This window comes from Leucopleurus acutus, assembly GCF_964270905.1.
Source record: "Leucopleurus acutus genome assembly, chromosome: 9".
NCBI classification, from domain to species: Eukaryota; Metazoa; Chordata; class Mammalia; order Artiodactyla; family Delphinidae; genus Leucopleurus; species Leucopleurus acutus.
This window is the reverse complement of record NC_139144.1, coordinates 108,555,157-108,575,703: the sequence shown is the minus strand read 5'-3', so window position 1 is coordinate 108,575,703 and position 20,547 is coordinate 108,555,157. Positions and strand designations below refer to the sequence as shown.

The window sequence follows — 20,547 nt, the reverse complement described above, 5'->3', positions numbered from 1 at the left end:
TGTTTCAGGCTGCTTCATAAAGAATAGAATTCAATTTGAAGTTAATTACAACTCAAGTGATCAAGTGATCACTTGATGAAGTGATCAAGTTTTTCATCTTAAATGTTAATCCTCAAAGGATCTTGCAAAACAACTCAGTCTTGCCCTTTTGAGGGCAAGAAAGTAATGAGTTTTTAAAAATCAATACAAGTAGGACATAAAACCTGTAATAATAGAACTTTAAAGCGAGGAGGAACTTTTGAGGTGATCTAATCAGCCTCTGCATTTTGTGCTTGGAAAAGAATGGGGGACGAAATAGATCGGGTCCCATCTCTGCTGTGGTTTTCCACTAGAAGGTAAAGTTCAGAAGGAGGAAAAGTAGGGTTTGGTGTTATAGGATATGACTTGGTTTGAGAGCAGTTGGGGCGTCTGTGGCCCATTCATTTGTACTTTAGGTAAAACCTTTAGGTTAATAATGGTTGATATTTTAGGGGTTTGTTCAAGCAAAGGATAGTAAATAGAACCCTTTCCTCAAGTTTCACTCTTGGATTTTTCAAATCCCAAAGACAGGAGGGGTGGGGGAGTAAAAGAACAGTAATCATAGAAGGTAAGGAAATATGTTTTGATATTTATAAAGGTTTAGTCTAAGATAAAATCTTGGGCAATAAGAATACTTTTACAAATGGTTTATACTGTTTCTTTGTTTAATTCTTGGTGGTTTTTGTTTAAAGATTTTTTGTTGTTGTTTTCGTAAATTTTCATGTCATTAACCTTAACATAAACTCCTCATTGCATGTTTTATTAACCCTTGGTGTATTCATTTTCTTCTGACTTGAAAGAGTAACCCATTAGAATTTAACCCTGATGTCTTGAAGAAGGCTGCAATTCAGAAAGCTTTAAAGGTAAACTAATAGTTTTCCCTTCGAAAGTTAATTAAAACATATTGAAAGAGATGATGCTCTAACCTTTATCGGTTTATTGACAAATTCTTCCCAAAGTAATAGAGTAATTACTTGTTTAGTTTCAGAGAGCCTATTTTTGTTGTCAAAGAAATAGTAGTTAGAAGAATTTAAGTCGATTTTGACAATAAACTTTACAAAATACCAATATGGTAAATTAGACTTTTGTCCTGTTGGCCTTAGGCAGCAGTATCTAAGGTGGTTTTAAATCATCTGTACTTCAATTGGATTTGAATTTGTGAAAATGGTGAAGTAAAGTTCTGTTTAAAATCTTAACCAGTTTTTAGATTATGATTAAAACGTATGCCCGATGCACTGTGACTTTCCATTAAAAAATCACCTCTTCCAATATGCTGAGTCAGGGCTGTCTCTGAGTCAGTGACCTCATGGCTTTTGGTGCTGCTAGTTTGGGTGACAGATCTTTTAAGAAGCTTTAAATCTCATTAAATGAGGTATATTGAAAACTAAGCTCCACTCCTGAAAACGACATGAGCATGTATTTTCTGGCTAAATTGTTAAAGGTTTTCTATGGCTTACAAATGTTTTATTATTTTTTTCTAATTTCTTTGAGCATTTTAGACTTAAATATTTTGGGGGGTGAGGGGTTAAATGTAGTTGCTTTAAGAAAATTCTATCCAAAGGAATCAGGAATGGTTTTTAATCAGTTTCATCCAGAAGAATAAGTTACATTTCAAAAGTGAAGAAGACTAGCATCCTGCTTTGATGCAGCATTTAGTAAGCCCTTAACCCCACCCCACACTGAGGAGGTGAGGTGGCCTACTCCTTTGGAGTACTAGTTAGTTAGCAGAGTAGTCGAAATACCTGTTCAGATAGAAAGCCCAGAGATAAACCCACGCATATATGGTCACCTTATTTTTGATAAAGGAGGGAAGAATATACAGTGGAGAAAAGAAAGACAGCTTCTTCAATAAGTGGTGCTGGGGAACCTGGACAGCTGCATGTAAAAGAATGAAATTAGAACACTCCCTAACACCATACACAAAAATAAACTCAGAATGGGTTAAAGACCTAAATGTAAGGCCAGACACTAAAAAACTCTTAGAGGAAAACATAGGCAGGACACTCTATGACATAAATCACAGCAAGATCCTTTTTGACCCACCTCCTAGAGAAATGGAAATAAAAACAAAAATAAACAAATGGGACCTAATGAAACTTCAAAGCTTTTGCACAGCAAAGGAAACCATAAACAAGATGAAAAGACAACCCTCAGAATGGGAGAAAATATTTGCAAATGAAGCAACTGACAAAAGATTAATCTCCAAAATTTACAAGCAGCTCAATATCAAAAAAAAAACAACTCAATCCAAAAATGGGCGAAAGACCTAAACAGACATTTCTCCAAAGAAGATATACAGATTGCCAACAAACACATGAAAGGATGCTCAACATCACTAATTATTAGAGAAATGCAAATCAAAACTACAATGAGATTATCACCTCACACCAGTCAGAATGGCCATCATCAAAAAATCTACAAGCAATAAATGCTGGAGAGGGTGTGGAGAAGGGAACCCTCTTGCACTGTTGGTGGGAATGTAAATTGTTACAGCCACTGTGGAGAACAGTATGGAGGTTCCTTAAAAAACTAAAAATAGAACTACCATAGGACCCAGCAATCCCACTACTGGGCATATACCCTGAGAAAACCATAATTCAAAAAGAGTCATGTACCAGAATGTTCATTGCAGCTCTATTTACAATAGCCAGGACATGGAAGCAACCCAAGTGTCCATTGACAGATGAATGGATAAAGAAGATGTGGCACATATATACAATGGAATATTACTCAGCCATAAAAAGAAACGTAATTGAGTTGTTTGTAGTGAGGTGGATGGACCTAGAGACTGTCATACAGAGTGAAGTAAGTCAGAAAGAGAAAAATAAATACCGTATGCTAACACATGTATGGAATCTAAAAAGCAAACAAACAAAAAGGTTCTGAAGAGCCTAGGGGCAGGACAGGAATAAAGACGCAGCCGTAGAGAATGGACCTGAGGACACGGAGAGGGGTAAGGGTAAGCTGGGACGAAGTGAGAGAGTGGCACGGACTTATATATACTACCAAATGTAAAATAGATAGCTAGTGGGAAGCAGCCGCATAGCACAGGGAGATCAGCTCGGTGCTTTGTGACCACCTAGATGGGTGGGAGGGAGACGCAAGAGAGAGGAGATATGGGGATATATGTATACATATAGCTGATTCATTTTGTTATAAAGCATAAACTAACACACCATTGTAAAACAATTATTCTCCAATAAAGATGTTTTAAAAAAAAAAGAAATACCTGATCGTCACCAAAACACTGGGAGGAATCATATCCATAGCCTTCGCTCACCATTTCTTTAATAACTGAAGATTATTGACCCACAGAGCGTGATGGTTAGAATGAAGTCTCTCCAGTTAGGCTAGACTGTCTGGGCTTGAATCCCAGCACAACTGCTCGTCAGTGGGACCTGCAGCAGGCTGCTGAGTCCTCCCTGGTTTGTTACTCAGAGTGGTAGTGATATTCTCTTCTGTATGGGAGTGTTGAGTACATTAACTAAATACATGCATGTAAAAGTGCCCAGTGTAGCGAGCATAATATATATTTTTAATTGCTATTCTATTATTTAAGCCTAACAGCTGAGTTCTGGAAATGATATTATGCCCATTTTATAGATATGAAAACTGAGGTTCAAATAAATATGTAAATCTCAGTAATCAAGTGGTAAAAAGCTAAGATTTAAATTCAACACAGTCTGACTTAAACGCTTATATTTTCATTATACCTTGTGTGTCTTACTTGTGCTCATGCATTTTGAATATTGCGTCCTGATAGAAAACTTAGTCACTGATTTAACCTTATTTCATAGAATCCAAAACATCATCCATTTTAGGATGCAGGTTTCGCATCCATGGGTTCAGCCAACCGAGGATCGAAAATATCCTGAAAAAATCTACAGATAAAGTTCCAAACAGCAGCATTACATTGTGTTTGCAACTATTTACATAGCATTTATACTTTATTAGGTATTATATGTAATCTGGAGATGACTTAAATTATATGGAGGATAACACCAGGTCATTTTATAGATGGGATTTGAGCATCCTCGGATTTTGGTATCCTGGGGGGTCTTGGAACCAACCTCCCACAGATGCTGAGGGACGACTGTACACCATTATTTTATGTACTGCTAGGAAAGAAAGTAAGGTGATAGTGTTTATTTTATACTTACTGAAAGAGTTTTTAGACTTAGGATAAACATAGATTTTTATCATGTCACATGCACACACAGAAGGAAAATATAAGCAAAATAAATTGATGAAGGCAGTGATAACTACCGCTCCACTGTAATCTGCCCAAAAACAGGCGCTTAAAGTCGTCAATTGTAAGTTTCATTTTGTTTTCAGTGATGTTAGAAAGTTTAAAAGGCGGGGAGGAGGGTATATTGAAACTGATGAGCTACAGTAAACCTCTAGGAATGAATGGCTACTTTTTCAGAGATTAAGTAAGTGTATTAGTTAAACTCAGCTTCTGTATCAAAGACTCAAGAGTAGCAGTAGCTTAAGTAAAGACAGAAGTTTATTTCCCTTGAATGTCGCAGAATTCTGGCCTGTGGCTTCGCAGTGCTCAATGCCTCCAGCCAGAAGGGGGGCACAGCAAAGGCCAGACCTCCCCAGACTGTTACAGGGCCACACCTGACTACAAGGGAGATTCGGAAATAGAATCTGTGTCACAGAGGATTTGTGTGCTCAGCTATGACGCTAGGACTCTCGTGTTAAGGGAAGAAGGAGAAATGGATTTAGGGGGGAAATTAGTATTCTCCCACCGTAGTCTGTAGCCTGGGATTTTTTTTTAACAGTGTTTATTTCATTTTGCAGAATTCATTCACATCAAAAAGATGAACCAGAAACTAGATTATCGCAGTAGGTTTGGGCTAGTAATATTTTATTCCAATAGTCATGAATTTGACGCCTCTGTCATCGTTGCAGTGTTGAGGATTGACTCTAAAATTATTTAACTTAAAAACATTTTGTGACCTTCTAATTAATTTCCACTAACACAAATATTTAACAGCATCTTCTTGTGGGGCTAAGTTATAAATAAACCTCATGTCCCATATATGTTGCATTTTACTATGTATTCTTCTATCAGCTGTCTGTGCTAAAGTATGCTTCTTACCATTTTTTCTTATTCCTGAATTTTTCTCATTGCATTTGTATCTGCTTAAATGCAATTTAGATTGATGTTTATTCTTCCAGTCAAAATTACTTAGCAGCTGGTAAGCAAGGTTCGATAATCTGATAGGTACATGTTTGAACAGAAGATACTAAATTAAAAACGTGAAAATGTGCCTCTGACACTTTATCATTTTTATGATTCCAACCAGAAGACTGTTCTGAATCACACACTCTCACATTTGTCCTTCCTGTGCTTTTCTGTTTCCATTTGTTGCACTTTATTCATTTTGTTACCCTAGTAAAATAAGTTTTGAGAGCTGGAATTAACATTAAAGATTTTCGGAAGATTCCGTTTTTCCAAAGTTGCTTGCTTTAAAAAATAAAAGACCTTAACGTTTTAAAATTGTTTGCAAATACAAGTTTTCTTGATTTATTTTATGTAGATACAAGTATGGCTTTGGGGTGTGTTAGCAATTAATTGTTTTCCAGTTAAATTGTGCCTAGATACTCCCTGTAACTGAAGTATCAGAAGTAAATAGAAATGACTGTTAATATAAGCCAATAATCCCATTTTTAGTGATCCCCATTTCAAGATGTGTTTATTGATTTTTATCTGTTTTTTGTTTTTGGATAGTCAGGGAAGAAAATAAACAGCAACCCAAATCCTCTTGTCCAAATGTCAGTTGGTCACAAGGCCCAGGAGAGCAAGGTAAGGCACCAGCAGTCTGACTGGGGCACTTCCGTGTGACCGTGCTGTCACTGTCACCAGTTGGGGGTGGCGCAGGCATCAAGACCATTGATTTATGAGTCTTTCTTTTGTTTTCTCAAATCAGTTGTTGGATAACCAGCTACTTAATTTGGTATCAAATATATTCATTTAAAAGTAACATTAAAAAGTGACACGAATATGTTAATTATGCTTTTGCTTGATTTCATGGGTAGATGACATGGGACAAATTCTAAGTTTCCTTTGAATGTCCTGTTAATATTTTGTTTAAAAGACAACCAGCAGTGCACAGGAAGTCCCCTACATACGAACGAGTTTCTTTCTGAGAGTGAGTTCGTAAGTCCAATTTGTTCGTTAAGTCCCACAGAGTTAGCCTAGGTACCCAACTAACACAATCGGCTATATAGTAGTGTACTGTAATAGGTTTATAATACTCTTCACACAAATAATACATGAAAAACAAACACACAAAATAAAGAAAACATTTTTAATCTTACAGTACAGTACCTTGAAAAGTACAGTAGTACAGTCCAACAGCTGGCATCCAGGGGCTGGCATCGAGGGAACAGGCGAGAAGAGTGACCAACTGGAGGAGGGAAAGGAGGGGTCGTCAGCAACAGGAGCCAGAGGGCAGGCTGCAGTTTCCCTCCGCCTGATGTGCACGACACAGGCTCTGGTTCCTCTCTGGAACCGGATACACATTCGCGTCTTTGAAAGTTCACAGCTTGAAGGTTCATATGTAGGGGACTTGTTCAACAAATACGATTCTGTTCAAAAACTGAGAGAGGGCATTGCTGTTGCTATAATATGTGCTACTTTCAGGAAACATTTCAGGAATTCCTCCCTTTTATTAACTGCTAACCATTCATCTAAGAAACTTCCTGACGTGCAGCAGTCCGCTGGCCTGGGGAGGTCGTGGAGTGAGGACCACACATGCAGATGTCGCATTGTCATGGGGCCTGGGACCCAGGCTGGAAGCTACTGGCAGCTCATCCACTGACACGCTCCGGACCTTCCACAGTTAACTCTTGATAGGACAGCCCAGAGGATGGGTGTCATCCGTAGCTGCCAAGTGCGATACTCGATAAACACAGTGTGGTAGTGCTTTGCCACAGCAAATATCCCAGAGCTGATTTTGGATATTTCTTTCAGATTCGGTACAAAACCAATGAACCTGTGTGGGAGGAAAACTTCACTTTCTTCGTTCACAATCCCAAGCGCCAGGAGCTCGAGGTGGAGGTAAGTGATTTGCATATTTACGTGGTTGTGTTTGTATCTCTGCGTCACATAGTCAACACAGGGAGAACCGCCATTGTGGGCCCACCAGATGTGTTCATGCCCTAGGTGTCGGGTGGGGGGCTGTCAGTTTTTAATTTTCAACTTTTGACTGACTGTTACTGGCGTCCAGAGGTGCAGTGGGTGTTGGTGTTCACATGTTGGCACCACTGTCAGCCCTGCTGGACGTGTGGATACCTCAGGGTACTGCTTGTAATGACACTTCCCTTCCTGTTCCTTCCCCGCTGCCAGCCCGGTCTCGGCGTCAGTGGACACCTTTGCCTCCTTCCAGATCCTAAGGGCAAAGCCTTTGTGTTTCACTTCCTTCTACTCCTCCTGCTGGTTTGCTGAGTGTTTTTGTAATGAATGGGTGTTGAATATTGTCAGAGACTTTTCTACAAGTATTGAGATGATCACGTGATTTTCCTTTTTAAGTTTGTAAATATGGTGAAATGCAGTGTTGACTTTTAAATCTTAAATCTTGCAAACATTTACTGGTTTTCAAGATTTAACATGAGAAAACCTTGCAAACAAACCTTTATTTGGACGTAACCCCACTTGTGCTGTAGTATCCTTTTTATGTGTTCAATTTAATTTGCTAAAATTTTAAGAATTTTTGCATCGTAAGTGAACAATAAAGGTATATTGTGCAGCACAGAGAACTAGAGCCATTATTTTGTAATAACTTTAAATGGAGTATAGTCTATAAAGTTAATGAATCACTTTTATATACCTGAAACTAATATAATATTATAAACTGTACTTCAATTTAAAAAAATAAGATGGGATAACCTTTAAAACAAAGAATTTTTTGCACTTCTCTTAAAATAATCTATAGTAACTGGACCTTGGATTTAAAAAAATAATTTTTAACATTCTGTAAACTTAGTTATTTCATTAAAAAATGCTTTTGCGATTACAGTTTAAACAATAAGCAATCAGGCTGTTCGGTTTTTACGTGTAGTTAACTTACTTGATCATTGCTGTAGAGCCTATGAAACCACCAAAGTTCTTACCCCTTTTGGTTAAACTACCTGTATTGCAGCAACCTAATAGGAGTGGTTCCTGTTGCAGAGGCAAAGCTGAAGGTTATTATTCAGGAGCCAGAAATTGTCATGCAGTTAAAGCAGATATTGTACATTTTGAGTAGAAGTCTTAAAAGAAACTTAGAAATGGGTCTTCTCCATGAACAAGTGTCACCACTAGAACTTGGCACACTACTAGGCATGTGTTTTGTCACCGTTTTCACAGGACTGAAGACATTTCCTTCTCATCTTCAGATTTGTGTGGACTGCTGCCTCTCAGCTCAGGGTCCTTGTAATGGATTCCTCGAACGGGGTTTTCTCTTTTTCGTGCTCATTATGACTATGTGATTGGGAGATGACCGGCCCTGTGACATGGCTACACTGTAGCATCACTATTTGCAATGTTTTGAGTCTCCCTGACGGGGTTTCCTACTGCGTTGTGCATGGCGACAGGATGTAGAAGGAGGTGGCCGAAGATGGGGTTTGGGGCCTTCCTGCGTGTTCTGTCTCCATCCCCAGCGTTGAGCGCTCTGTCGTGTTTGGCAGGTGAAAGATGAGCAGCACCAGTGTTGCCTGGGGAACCTGAGGATCCCTCTCAGCCAGCTGCTCGCCTGCGAGGACATGACCCTGAACCAGCGGTTCCAGCTCAGTAACTCAGGCCCCAACAGCTCACTGAAGATGAAGCTCGCCCTCAGGGTACTGCCGTCTCCAGAGCGCAGCTGGGGGAAGGGTCCTGGGTGGGCAGTGCCCGTGGTGCTCACGGTGCTGGGCACGGGGCAGGGATGACAGGGACGTGCTTTACGGGGAGTGTGAGTTTTCACATTGCTGCTGGCTGTGTAGCTCAGGGGAGAGATGACCAGGGCTTGGACTCCGATACCAACAGCAGCAGAGTTTCCAGGTTGCTTGAGCAGGCCCGGAATTGTTCCTTGGGCTTTCACATGAATCCCACCAGCGTTTTTTTTTTTTTTTTTTAATCCTTTTGTCCAGAAAGTATTGCTATCTGGATCAATAAAGTTTTCTGCTAATGTTAAATTTTCAAAGGTCATTCAGAAAAAAGAATTAAAAAAAACTCTGCAAGACGGTAGAGATTACAGGAAAAATATTGTCCAAAATAGACGATGATTCATTTGTAAGTACCTAAGGAAATGCTGAAAATAAAACTGGCAAACATACGGGAAAATGCTAAAACTCTCTGATTTTTAAAATGCAAATTAAAATGCAGAACCAACTTTTTTTTAAAGTAAAACAAACTTAGTCTGTGGAAGGTGTGATGGAAACGGCCTCCTTGTGCCTGGTCACAGCCTTTCCAGAAGGGACTTCAGTGTCTTCAGCTGTAAACCACAGAGCCCTTTCTCTGGAAATCTGACTCCTGGTAATAACACAGAACTGGGGGTGTTGGCTGCAGCTTTACTTGGTAAAAGCGGGAAGAAGCTTCAGGCCGTCGGGATGACCCCCAATGCAGGGTTTAGACTGCTTAGGTACATGTGCACGCTCAGAGCTAATGTGAAAGGAAGCAAAGCGGGGAGGTGTTGCTCCCATGTCAACCCTAGGGGTCTGGCAGCCTTGCCCTGCCCCGGTCGCTGGTGGAGACGGTAGGATAAGGGTCAGTGTAGGATGGGGTTTGTGGCTTGGGCTCTGCCACTGTCAAGCTGTCACCACTGTGCAGAAGAGTGGACAGGAGGAGGCCGGAGAGAGATGCACAGAAGTGTGGCTGGCACCACGCGGTGCTGTGATGCTTACCCGCATGTGCCTTTTTCTGCACTTTCTGTAATATGGTAGGATAGCTGAACAGAGAGGCTAGATTGTTTTTCATGTTTTGTGCCAAGCTTCAAAGAAACGTTTGCAAATGAGTATCTCTAAAGCTGTTCATGTATGAGGCTGTTACCAGTGTCACCCGTTTTAATTTTGTATCTATTTTCACCTCAAGGTACTCCACCTTGAAAAGCAAGAAAGGTCTCCAGACCACCAGCACTCAGCTCAAGTAAAGCGACCCTCTGTTTCCAAGGAAGGGAGAAAAATATCTGTCAGATCTCAGATGTCTGCATCGCCAGGCATTGCTGACAGCAGCACAGCCCCATCCACGCCGGTCATGGGGGGCTGCGATAATAAGCCAGGTGTGGAAGAGAGAGCCCAACCCGCAGAGGCCAGCCCGCAGGGTCCGCGGGACCTGGGCAGAAGCTCCTCCAGCCTCCAGGCCGGCAGCACCGGCTCCCCCAGCCACGTCTCCGTCAAGGAGCCCACCCCAAGCATCGCCTCAGACATCTCGCTGCCCGTCGCCACACAGGAGCTGCGACAGAGGCTGCGGCAGCTTGAGAAGTAACTAGATGCCCCTTGCTCTTGCTGAATTGGCTCTTGACCCGCGGGCTGCGGGGAGGGAACGCGGTCCTAAGCCAAACAGCTTTCAGGCAGTGTGGCCCTTTCGCTCACCGAGCCTTTGGCTTTCAAAGTAAACCTGCCATTTTCCAGGGCCTAGTATTTGGCTTATTTAAAGCTTAGGAACAGTGGGGGGATCCTCAGACCAGGAAGGCAGAGTCTAAAGCTGACCTGACGCGGAAAGGCTTGGTGGAAGCTGGACACGTTTGTCACATGAGAACAGGCCCTGCTCTTTCATGCTTGGCCCCCACCCATTTCACCGCCCAGCGGGTTTGTCTGTCTGTGGATGTTTGTGTGGATTTCTCACTTATGCCCCCTGAGTCATGGGCGTGTCCGTGGTTTCCTTAGATAAGGACAAAGTCTGCAGTTACCCTAACGTGAGCCTTTTCCTCTCAGCAGGGGGAGTGGGTTGCCCTTTGGGGCGGTCTCCTCTTTGCTGCCCTGCGGTGTGCTGAGCACGGAGCAGAGGCCGAGGTGTGGAGCCTGTGGCCCAGGGCTCAGCCGGGGCAGGCGGCCTTAACCCATGCGCAGAGCAGCTCTGCTCGTGGCTGCAATTTCAGGAGAAAGGAAGCAATCCCTGTCTCTCCCTTGCTCTAGAAAGAAATAGAATTTTAAATAAGAAACCAGTTTTTCCCAGGAGCTAAATTTGAGGAGAAACCGAGAAGATCTCAGAGCTGAGTCAGAGCCGTCATTGGTTGTCCTGGAGCTGGTGCCTCAGCCTGAGATGGGGATGGAGGGGAGGGGGTGTGACCTCATCAGACGACCCGTGAGGTGCACAGCAAGGGGCTCTGAGAAAGGAGCGCAGATTTGGGCAGTTCTAGGGTAGACATAGCTTCAGAAACTCTGAAGAGTGGATGCTTGTAAGGAGAGGCCTGTGTCTTGTTCTCACTTTGGGCCACATGGTTGTCAGCAATTGGGTTATATTGAACCCTCGGAGGAAATATGAATCCAGCTGGTCCGTTCATACCCAGAAGTTCAGACTAGGTTCACGTTCGTGGGTGCTTTGCTTCCCGCTTGTCTGAGTGAATGAACGTGCTCACAGCCGCTGTGCTGTCTGAGGAGTGCTCTCACTCTCGGCTTTGTTTCCTCAGTGGGACGACCCTGGGACAGTCCCCGCTGGGGCAGATCCAGCTGACCGTCCGGCACAGCTCGCAGAGGAACAAGCTGGTGGTGGTCGTGCACTCCTGCAGGTGAGCCAGGCTCTCGGCTCTCGCGTCACGGACAGCAGTTCGTTTCATTTACAGACGAGAGCAAGCAGGCAATACTGCAGTTAGATACCGTAGTCCTGGTTTTCAGGTTCTTAACCTTGTTTCATAACATTTTCTGTTACTAACCGTTTTGGTTGCTTTGTAACACTCCCTTAAACTGCCATATTGCAGTTCATAAAACATTCCCTGTGGTTGAACGTTTACAACATGATAATAAGCATAGTTTTCTTTTAGTGAAGTGTCTTTTGGGGATTCAGTTTCCAGGAGTGGATTTATAACAATTCAGAGAATTCAGGCAAGTCTGTGGGATAGTGACAGGAATAGCTGTAGTTGTTCGGGAAGAGCCCACGAGCTCTTTTCCCCACAAGCAGGACGGTTTGTACTGGTTCAGTAAACGTAACGTGATGTGATGGTGTTGCTTCAGTTTGTGTTTGATGACTGATGATGGTGTGGCGCTGATTATTTTCCTTTATGTGACTTGATTGTCTCACTAGTAGCTGTGATGGAGATATGTGGTAGAAATATTTGGACGTTATAAAAAGACGTGGAAACAGGAAAGTAAAATTAGTAACATTTAGAAACATGATTATATAAATGTCGAGTTCGCTTCACTACCTATTTATTGAGCACCTTCTATGTTCCTGCTGCCGAGATAATTACTATGTGAGATTCCGGAGCAGCAGTCTGATTCAGAGGACTCTCCCTCGTAGGCTTTCGGTCCATCAACAAGTGAACAATTGGAAGTGGTTGCAGGGACAGCTGACCCTTGAACAGCGTGGGTTTGAGCGGCATGGCTCCACCTACACGAGGAGCTTTTCAGTAGTAAATGCCACCACCCTACACGATTTGCAGTTGGTTGACTCCAAGGATGCGGAACCACATATGCGGAGGGTTGGAGCCCTTAACCTCCACGTGGTTCAAGGGTCGGCTGTAATTAAATACTAGCGTGTTTGGCCCAGTTGTCCGAGGACGAGAGCAGCATGAAGCTGCATGAAGGAGGTGGGCCTGCGTCTGTGAAGCGTTCGGGTGGACGAAGGGCAGAGGGTGGGGTCCGTGGCCTGAGCAGGAGCCGGGGAGGGGTCTCCTGTGAGGCTGGCCGCGTCCCCTCACTGGGAGGGGACAGTGAAGCAGTGTGGAAAGGTGATTCTCTGCGGGTCAGAACATCCCCAAACCCTGGGCGCAGGAAACGGGGCAGAGGCCACCTCTGCAGAGCCGCTGACCGAAGTGCGCGTGGGAAGGAGGCAGTCACGGGATGCAAGTAAAACCAGGTAGTAAGTTCCAGTGCGGTGCTCCTTAGATAGATTAGGTATCTAATTAGGTATCTAATCTTAGGTAGATTCTAATACCGAGCATTCTCTGGTTTGTGTTATAAGAAATCTCATTGCCTTCTCTGAAGACGGCTCTGATCCCTACGTCCGCCTGTATTTGTTACCAGACAAGAGGAGATCAGGAAGGAGAAAAACACACGTGTCAAAGAAAACGCTGAACCCCGTGTTTGATCAGAGGTACGCGTCCACTCAGTGGGGTAGACAGTTGTGTTCACCACTCAAGGAAGGCCTGGTGGTGCCTTGGAATGACGGAGGCATTTACACCAGTGAGAGCATGAGTGAAAAACGCCTCCCGAAGAGCGGTCATAAACTTGTTAACATAAATAAATAAATAGGCATTTGAGCATCACATCATGAATCCTCAGGCCACACTCCACCAGCCTTGGCCTGTGCACATGTGGAGAAATAGTAAGTTGAATGGTGTTGATATCCATTAACTCAGTTACTAGTCACTTAATCATGGCTTCTCACCAGTGACTTTATTTACGCGGAGATGGGAAACCGATGGGCAGGCACCCGGTCCTGGTGTGGGTGTCTGGCTCAGCCGCAGCCTCTAAGAGTTCCTGCAAACCTGGGGTTCAGGCTGCTCGCTCTTGGGAAGGCCGGCCATGTCCACATGTCCCCGTGTCCCCACAAGGCCTCCGACCTTGTCCTCTGCTTTGCCACCTTCGCTTCTGGAGGCTTTTGTTCTGCAGCATCCGGTTTCAGGCTCCAGAAGGTGCCTGCAGATCCCCTCCTCTGTGAGGCTGCTTCTCGGACACCCCACTTCTGTTCACTTGCAGGCTTGGAGCTCACCCTCTTTGGGGGAGCGGACTGGCCTGGGCCCCCCAGTGTGTCGCACACCATGGCCCACGTTTTACACCGGGAGTCAGGCATTGTGTCCACACGGGGGAGCCACAGGGTCAGCCTTTCGCATGTTTAGGATTCCAGTCTCCTCTTATGTTTAGAGAATAATGGGAAAAAAAAAACTTTGAGTCTTCCTGAAGGGCCAGGTCCAAACATCTAGCAGGAGAGATCAGTTTTATAATAAAAAATGAACATCACATTTGGAATGGTCTCATAAGCAGCAATGTCATTTTTTAGTTACGGTAAAACAGAGCAAAATTATGGAGAAATTTAAGGATGATCCTCTGTTTTCCACTTCAGCTTTGATTTCAGTGTCTCGTTGCCGGACGTGCAGAGGAGAACCTTGGACGTGGCAGTGAAGAACAGCGGTGGCTTCCTGTCCAAAGACAAAGGGCTTCTCGGCAAAGTAAGTTCGAAAAAAAAAAATCCTACGCTTTGTAAAAATTAAACACTTAACCCAGAGTACTCTTTTTAGACTAGATTTATGTACGTGGATAAACCACGTCAGCTAAGCTGCTGTGAGTGGTTTGTGAGCTGGTATCAATGTGAATTATCCCCCCTGGTACTTTGTGATAACTTCCTGTCAGGACTGTTGGATACAGGAAGGGCCTCTTGGGTATAACTGACCGTATAGGTCATGGGTGGATCATAAGGGTAGAAAAGTTGAAAAGTGAGAGGCTGAAAATGAGGGAGAGTGTGTTGCCAGAGAAGATCGGAAGCGATGGTGAGAGGCCTGAAACCCACTGTTGCAGGCCTTTTCTCACCACAGGTCCTGGTCGGTCTGGCATCTGAAGAACTCGCCAAAGGCTGGACCCAGTGGTGAGTGCCCCCCAACAGACAGATGCAGAGCCCCGTGCGTCCATTCAGGAGCGCTTCCCCTGTGACCGTGTGTCTTCCTGTGTCTCAGGTACGACCTCACGGAGGATGGGACGAGGCCCCACGTGGTGACGTAGGCTGCGCTGGCCGAGGAGCCCCCGCTGTATCCGCCAGCCCCGTGCCGACACACAGCCTACACAGACGCACCCATGCTCTTTTTATAATTTCATGTACTTGGTTACTTGTCCCTTAGTGGTTTTATAAAACATTGACGTTTTAGGCATATTTGGCCATTATTAGCATTAAGTTTTGTATGTTTAATTTCCTCGAGTATTTGACCAGTTTTTTCGGCGTGCATAGGATAGTGGTCAACCGTTGTGTGCATAAAGCTGTATGTCAGTTGTCTCTCCTAGGAAGCCGATATATGGTTGTGCTTTTTTATTGCTTTGTTTTGTATATCACTGAGGTGCACTATGCTGTGTAAATAGACTATTTTTTATAATCTCTACATGCTGGTTTGAATTCAGAAGAAAATGGATCAAGGAAATATATATTTTTTTTCTTCTAAAACTTATTAAATTCTTATGACAAATAACCGTTTTTGTCTCTGCAGGAAAAAGCTCTCAGTGACCTATTTTTTGGTGTTTCTTTTTAAAAAGAAAAGCTGAAAGATTAGTAAATATTAGTATATTTCTGCCCATTATGAATGATGAAAGAATGTATTCAAAGTATTTACACTTTCATAAATATAAAGATGTATTATTGAGAAGTCAGTTGAAGTGCTTATCAGGAAAAATGTCACATAACTGAGTTATATAAAATATTAAGAGAGTTGTCATGGTTCATAAATCATAGTGCACTAATCTGAAATTTCTTACATAAAATGGAATGTCTTAAGTTTATTTCTAGTTGCTTGTTGTAACTTATTCATGAAACAGTGCAGATACATAATCATACTTTTCCTGAAATGTAATACAGACGGATTTTAAATGTTAGCAGTTAGTCTGTTGTGAAATTTACAGTGTTTTTCAGCCCGAAAAGAAAGACAAACTCACGTTGTCCCCGTAGAGGCTGTGAGGTAGGTCGGGGTGAGTAGCTAGGAAGTCGCGGCGGGAGCCGACGCCGGCCCGTGATCGTCAGCGTGACGCACACAGAGGACAGAGCCCCCAAGCCGGCGCCAGCCACCACCGCAGCCCTGGGGTTCCGGCACAGCGGCTGCTGGTTGTAAGGAACCCCTTACTGGGTTTCCTCACTTTATGCCATGACTGACCTCAGTATTGGAATATTGTTATACAACTTTTATTTGGGAATATTTTTCTTCTTAGATTATGAAAAGCATGTTTTAGATACTTAAAGGCCGCAAGCCTCTTACAAGGTGAGGCTCCATAGCCGTGCGGCAGCTGTGCATGCCCCGAGCACAGGGTGCACGTGTGCAGAAAGAGCTTTAAGGATTCTGAGACGTGTGGTGCAAATGACTTCCTTAGCCAGAGGGCACCCTACAGCTTCATAGTAATCCCGGGGAAAATAGAGCTGTGAGATTGAGTCAGAGACCTCACTAGGGTCCCCGCCATGGACTCCTGGGCGTGACCGGCCTGCCCAAGTGCCTGTGTGGATGCCACCGCTGCTCCTGCCCTCTGGCGGGTTTCAGTGGTGTCCACCGCACACCTTGAATCCTGGGTGTGCGTGTGATGGGGCCTGTAGCCTTGCGGTACGTCTCATGCAGTCGTGCAGACCCGGTGCTCTTGCAGCTTCCTGGGTCATGAAGCTTCTCCGAAGCCCCAGCAGAGACCATCTCCTCTGTCAGCGCGGGAGGGCCTTACGAACGTGGTGACACTCAGGGGTGTGTGCTCGGGAAACACCTAACTCTGGTACTGCAGCAGCGTGAGGAAGACAGGTAATTCCTAAATCTAATTGCCTGCCCGTGATACTAGATCTTTGGAGATTTTTTAAAAATTAGGTTTGTTGTGGGAATTCCCTGGTGGTCCAGTGGTTAGGACTCGACGCTCTCACTGCCAGGGGCCCGGGTTCGATCCCTGGCTGGGGAACTAAGATCCCACAAACCATGCGGTGCAGCCAAAAAAAAAAAAAAAAAGTTTGTTGCAGGGCTTCTGGCAGTGGTCCCCAGCCTTTCCGGCACCAGGGACCGGTTTCGTGGAAGACAGATTTTCCATGGACTGGGGGTGGGGTGGGGGAAGATGGTTCGGGCGGTAACGCCAGCGATGGGGAGCGACGGGGAGCGGCAGGTGAAGCTTCGCTCGCTCACCCGCCCGCCGCTCGCCTCCTGCTGTGAGGCCAGGCTCCTAACCGGTCCTCCTCCCCGGGGTTGGGGACCCCTGGCTCCTGGCATATTTCTAAGACAGGAGAAACACTCGCTGAAATGTAGCATACCAGTGATTTCTACCAACATCCCCAGCTTTTGGGTTTTGTAGCCACGTGGTTCACCTGTTCAATGTGTATTTTACATGGTGGAATACTTCAGTTAAGCAATTAGGCAAAATAAATGCCGTGAAAGGTACAAAACCCAAACAAAGCCAATTAGCAGCATGATGTCCACCCTCTGTGTGGATCGTGGGGCTGGACACAGACCCAGCAAACAGCTCCATTCTCTTTGAAAGGAAAGAGATGACTCTGAGGTCACTGAAACACCTCCCAGGTAGGATTCTGTCTTGATGGCCGATGGGTGTTTTGGGAACCTCTTGTGTCCAGTTGGGCAGCTGAGAATCAGTATCAGGCCAGACCTCCGCCGGGCTCCAGGATCCTGGCGATGGACACTCCGTTCTCAAAACCTTCATGGCCGGTGGTTCTGAATAATTGATTCATCTGGGAAAAGGGAACTTTAGCTTTTCTACCTGGAGCCAAACCAATGGAGGGGAAATTAGCGTTGGTTAATTTGAATTGTTACTTTGTTGCTTATCCTGTGCCTTAAGTAGGAAGTGTGAGGCAGTTGCTTCAGGTTAAAACAGAAGGAGCCTTGCAGCTGAATTCACCACAGTTTCTTCCTTATCCAGAGGTCAGCCCTCCTTTGTCAAGCACTGAAGCCAGATGCAGTCAGCGTGTGTGTTTATATTGTGGTTGTTGCTTTAACTCCAGTCCAGCTGGATGGCCTGCTGTGGATGGAACACAGCAGAAGGTTTATTGTAGAATGCCCTTTCCACTCAGCTAATTTTACACGACAGTGCATGTGTTTATTCAATAAAACGTTTCTGTTAGCTCACTTGTGATTTGTTCTTTCTTTGTCTTTTGGAGTAAAATTTTTAGTGTGGAAGCAGATAATTTGAAAAGTGGTTACAGTATAGTATTTATATTTGCTAGTTGTTAATTCTTTCATTTTCAGAAGAACTACCTCAGGGCACTGATATTACTCCTTTTGTTTCCATCTTAATTTGACTATTCTCTGCCTACCTCAGACTCTGAGTTTTGAAAACAGCTCTTCTAAAAGATAATCATGAGTAGAAAAAACAGTCTTGAAAACCAGAGCACTGAGAAGGAATGAAAGAGGGTCTGGTTTGAACAAGTGGAGGGGAACCACTAGAGGTGCCACTGCTGTTGGCATCCCCTGCCGATGGTCGGGGTGACTGAGGCGAGTCTCAAGAGTCTAGCGCCAGTCTCCCTGTTAATCAGCTCACTCAGCACCATCACAGTAGCATAATCCCAGTTTAGCTTTATTTAAAACCATTTCGTGCCTGGACTGTAAGTGTCCAAAGCAGAGGTTATGTGGGTGTTACTTAAATCTTTTCCAATTGTTTATCACTGTTCCTAGCACACAGTTGGTGAATGAATATCAGTTGAATAAAGGATGAATAAACCTGGCAGACCTTAAATAACATTAATTTGTCCTAACAAGTTTCCATTTAAGGAAAGGTGGGCACCTATTGATAGTTCTTAGTTCGGGCTAAAGAGAAAGGTGCTGGTGAACATAGTAAAGAGTACACCCTATTGAGACAAAGGCCATAGTCTGAGAAATAATTGAGAAACAATTGAGGCAGAAAAGTGGGAAATGAGCCAGGAGGTCTGTCTGTATTTAGTGTTAATCTGGAAATCCTGGGCAATACGATAGGGAAAGAAAAAGATTATAAATTTTGTATTGGGAAAGAAGGTCATTTTCAAATATGAGATTGCCTGTGTGAAAAACCTAAGAAAATCATCTGAAAACTTTTGAATCGAACAAGTATTTAATAAAGGGTCAGTTATAAAAACATACAAATTTCTGTGGTTTATACACTAACATTGATAGCGACTAGAAAATATAATGGAGAAAAGAGTACAGCAGCCCTGGAACCACAATAGCAGTGAAAACCTGCAGCTGTTGGGAGCGGGCAGGGTGGGTTCATCGCTTCCCAAGAGCCCCGTCCCCAGAGATCTGCCTCTGTTTGGCTCAGCTGGCTCCTGAGGAAACCATGTGGAAAACAAACAGTGGCAGTTGTTTAACACATCAGGTCCCTGGGATGGCGATACAAGTTGGGACAACAGGAGGCTGACCAAAAAATTTTAAAGGAAAACGTGGGAAATTGATGTCCAAAAGGGGCTTGGGAAAACTGGCATTCCTGGGACTCTAGAAAGATGTGCAAGTGCAGGGCTGTGAACGTGTCCAGGAAAGGCCTGTGCGAGTGAGCCCGGACCTGTCACCTCCAGCTGGTGTTGAGGCACCGTGCAAGCAGGAAGTGAAGGCTGTGGCAGAGGTGTCAACCGCCTGAGGGGATGTGAAAACAGACTCCCCCGCCCCCCCCAACACACACCAGCCCTCAGCAGATACTGGGAGATGAGTCCAAAGTACTAGAGAGACCTCTGCCCAGTCACTAGCTGACCAGGTCGGCTAACTGAGCAGAGACTTCAGAGGCAGCACAGAGCAAAGGATATAGCTTTTAGGGGACTCACCCAAGAAGGTTACTAAGCGAAAAATATCTAAGCTGTGGAGAGGGCTCTTACAGTGTTGCCACGGTATTATTTTAAATGTTCGGTTTTCAACAACAACAGAACATGAGACGTTCACAGAAACAGGATAGTATGGGCCACACACGGGGAAAAAGCAGTCATGGAAAGTGCCCCCAGGAAGCCCAGATGTAAGTAGACGGAGACCTTAAATCAGCTATTATGTAAGTATGTTCAAAGAAAACCGTGTCCAAAGAATTCACGCAAAGTATGAGAATGATTCTCAGCAAAATAGAGAATGGCAATAAAGACAGAAATTATCAAAAGGAAATAAAAATTCTGGAGTTTAAAATACAGTAAGTGTAATGTACATTTCACTAAAGTTCAACAGTAGATTTGAGCAGACAGAAGAATCAGCAAACTTGAAGATGAGTCACTGAGATGATCTCATCTGAGGACAAAAAGAACAGAATGAAGAAGAATGAACAGGGCACCATCTTACACACAGTGAAGTCCCAGAGGGGAGGGGGAAGCAGGGCCAGAAATTACATTTAGGAGATGATGGGCAAGCATGCTCGGATTTGATGGAAAACATTACACATTAAAGAAGCAACGGACTCCAGGTGGGATAAACTTAGAGAGGCCCACGCCAGGCACATTTCAGCCAAAGGGTGGAAAGTCAATCTTAGACCATCTCCCACAAGGATTCTTCGATGAGATACTGCTGACTGCTTACCTGAAACCACAGAGGCCGGGACGGGGGTGACGATGCAATGTGGTGGAGGAGCCCCACCTCCAACAAGAGTCCTTCAGAATGAAGAAGGGTGTGGGTATCCCCAGGTTCTCTTTTTTCACTGTTGTTGGCCCACCTGCCCTGTAAGAACCACTAAAGGGATGGATGTCTCTGCATCCATACGTCTCGTTAGATGTCCCCTTGTTTCTACCTGGAGTGGCCC

At 44.2% G+C, this 20,547-nt stretch overlaps 1 protein-coding gene across 4 annotated transcripts in view; it reads left to right on the top strand.

Moving 5' to 3' along the window:
* The window catches only part of ESYT2 (extended synaptotagmin 2), a 75,519-nt gene extending 57,597 nt beyond the window's left edge, over window positions 1-17,922 (top strand). The window contains exons 14-23 of one of the 4 annotated variants that reach the window (XM_082846564.1): window positions 819-881; window positions 5,759-5,833; window positions 7,004-7,090; window positions 8,698-8,847; window positions 10,079-10,467; window positions 11,616-11,714; window positions 13,106-13,237; window positions 14,207-14,312; window positions 14,676-14,725; window positions 14,814-14,955. In XM_082846564.1, coding sequence (XP_082702690.1) covers window positions 819-881; window positions 5,759-5,833; window positions 7,004-7,090; window positions 8,698-8,847; window positions 10,079-10,467; window positions 11,616-11,714; window positions 13,106-13,237; window positions 14,207-14,312; window positions 14,676-14,725; window positions 14,814-14,859 — 1,197 coding nt within the window. In that variant the 3' untranslated portion in view covers window positions 14,860-14,955. Of the gene's footprint in view, window positions 1-818; window positions 882-5,758; window positions 5,834-7,003; window positions 7,091-8,697; window positions 8,848-10,078; window positions 10,468-11,615; window positions 11,715-13,105; window positions 13,238-14,206; window positions 14,313-14,675; window positions 14,726-14,813 lie in introns of all 4 variants that reach the window. The other 3 variants (XM_082846562.1, XM_082846565.1, XM_082846563.1) reach the window with 3 other exon arrangements.
* The last annotated feature ends 2,625 nt before the right edge of the window (window positions 17,923-20,547 follow it).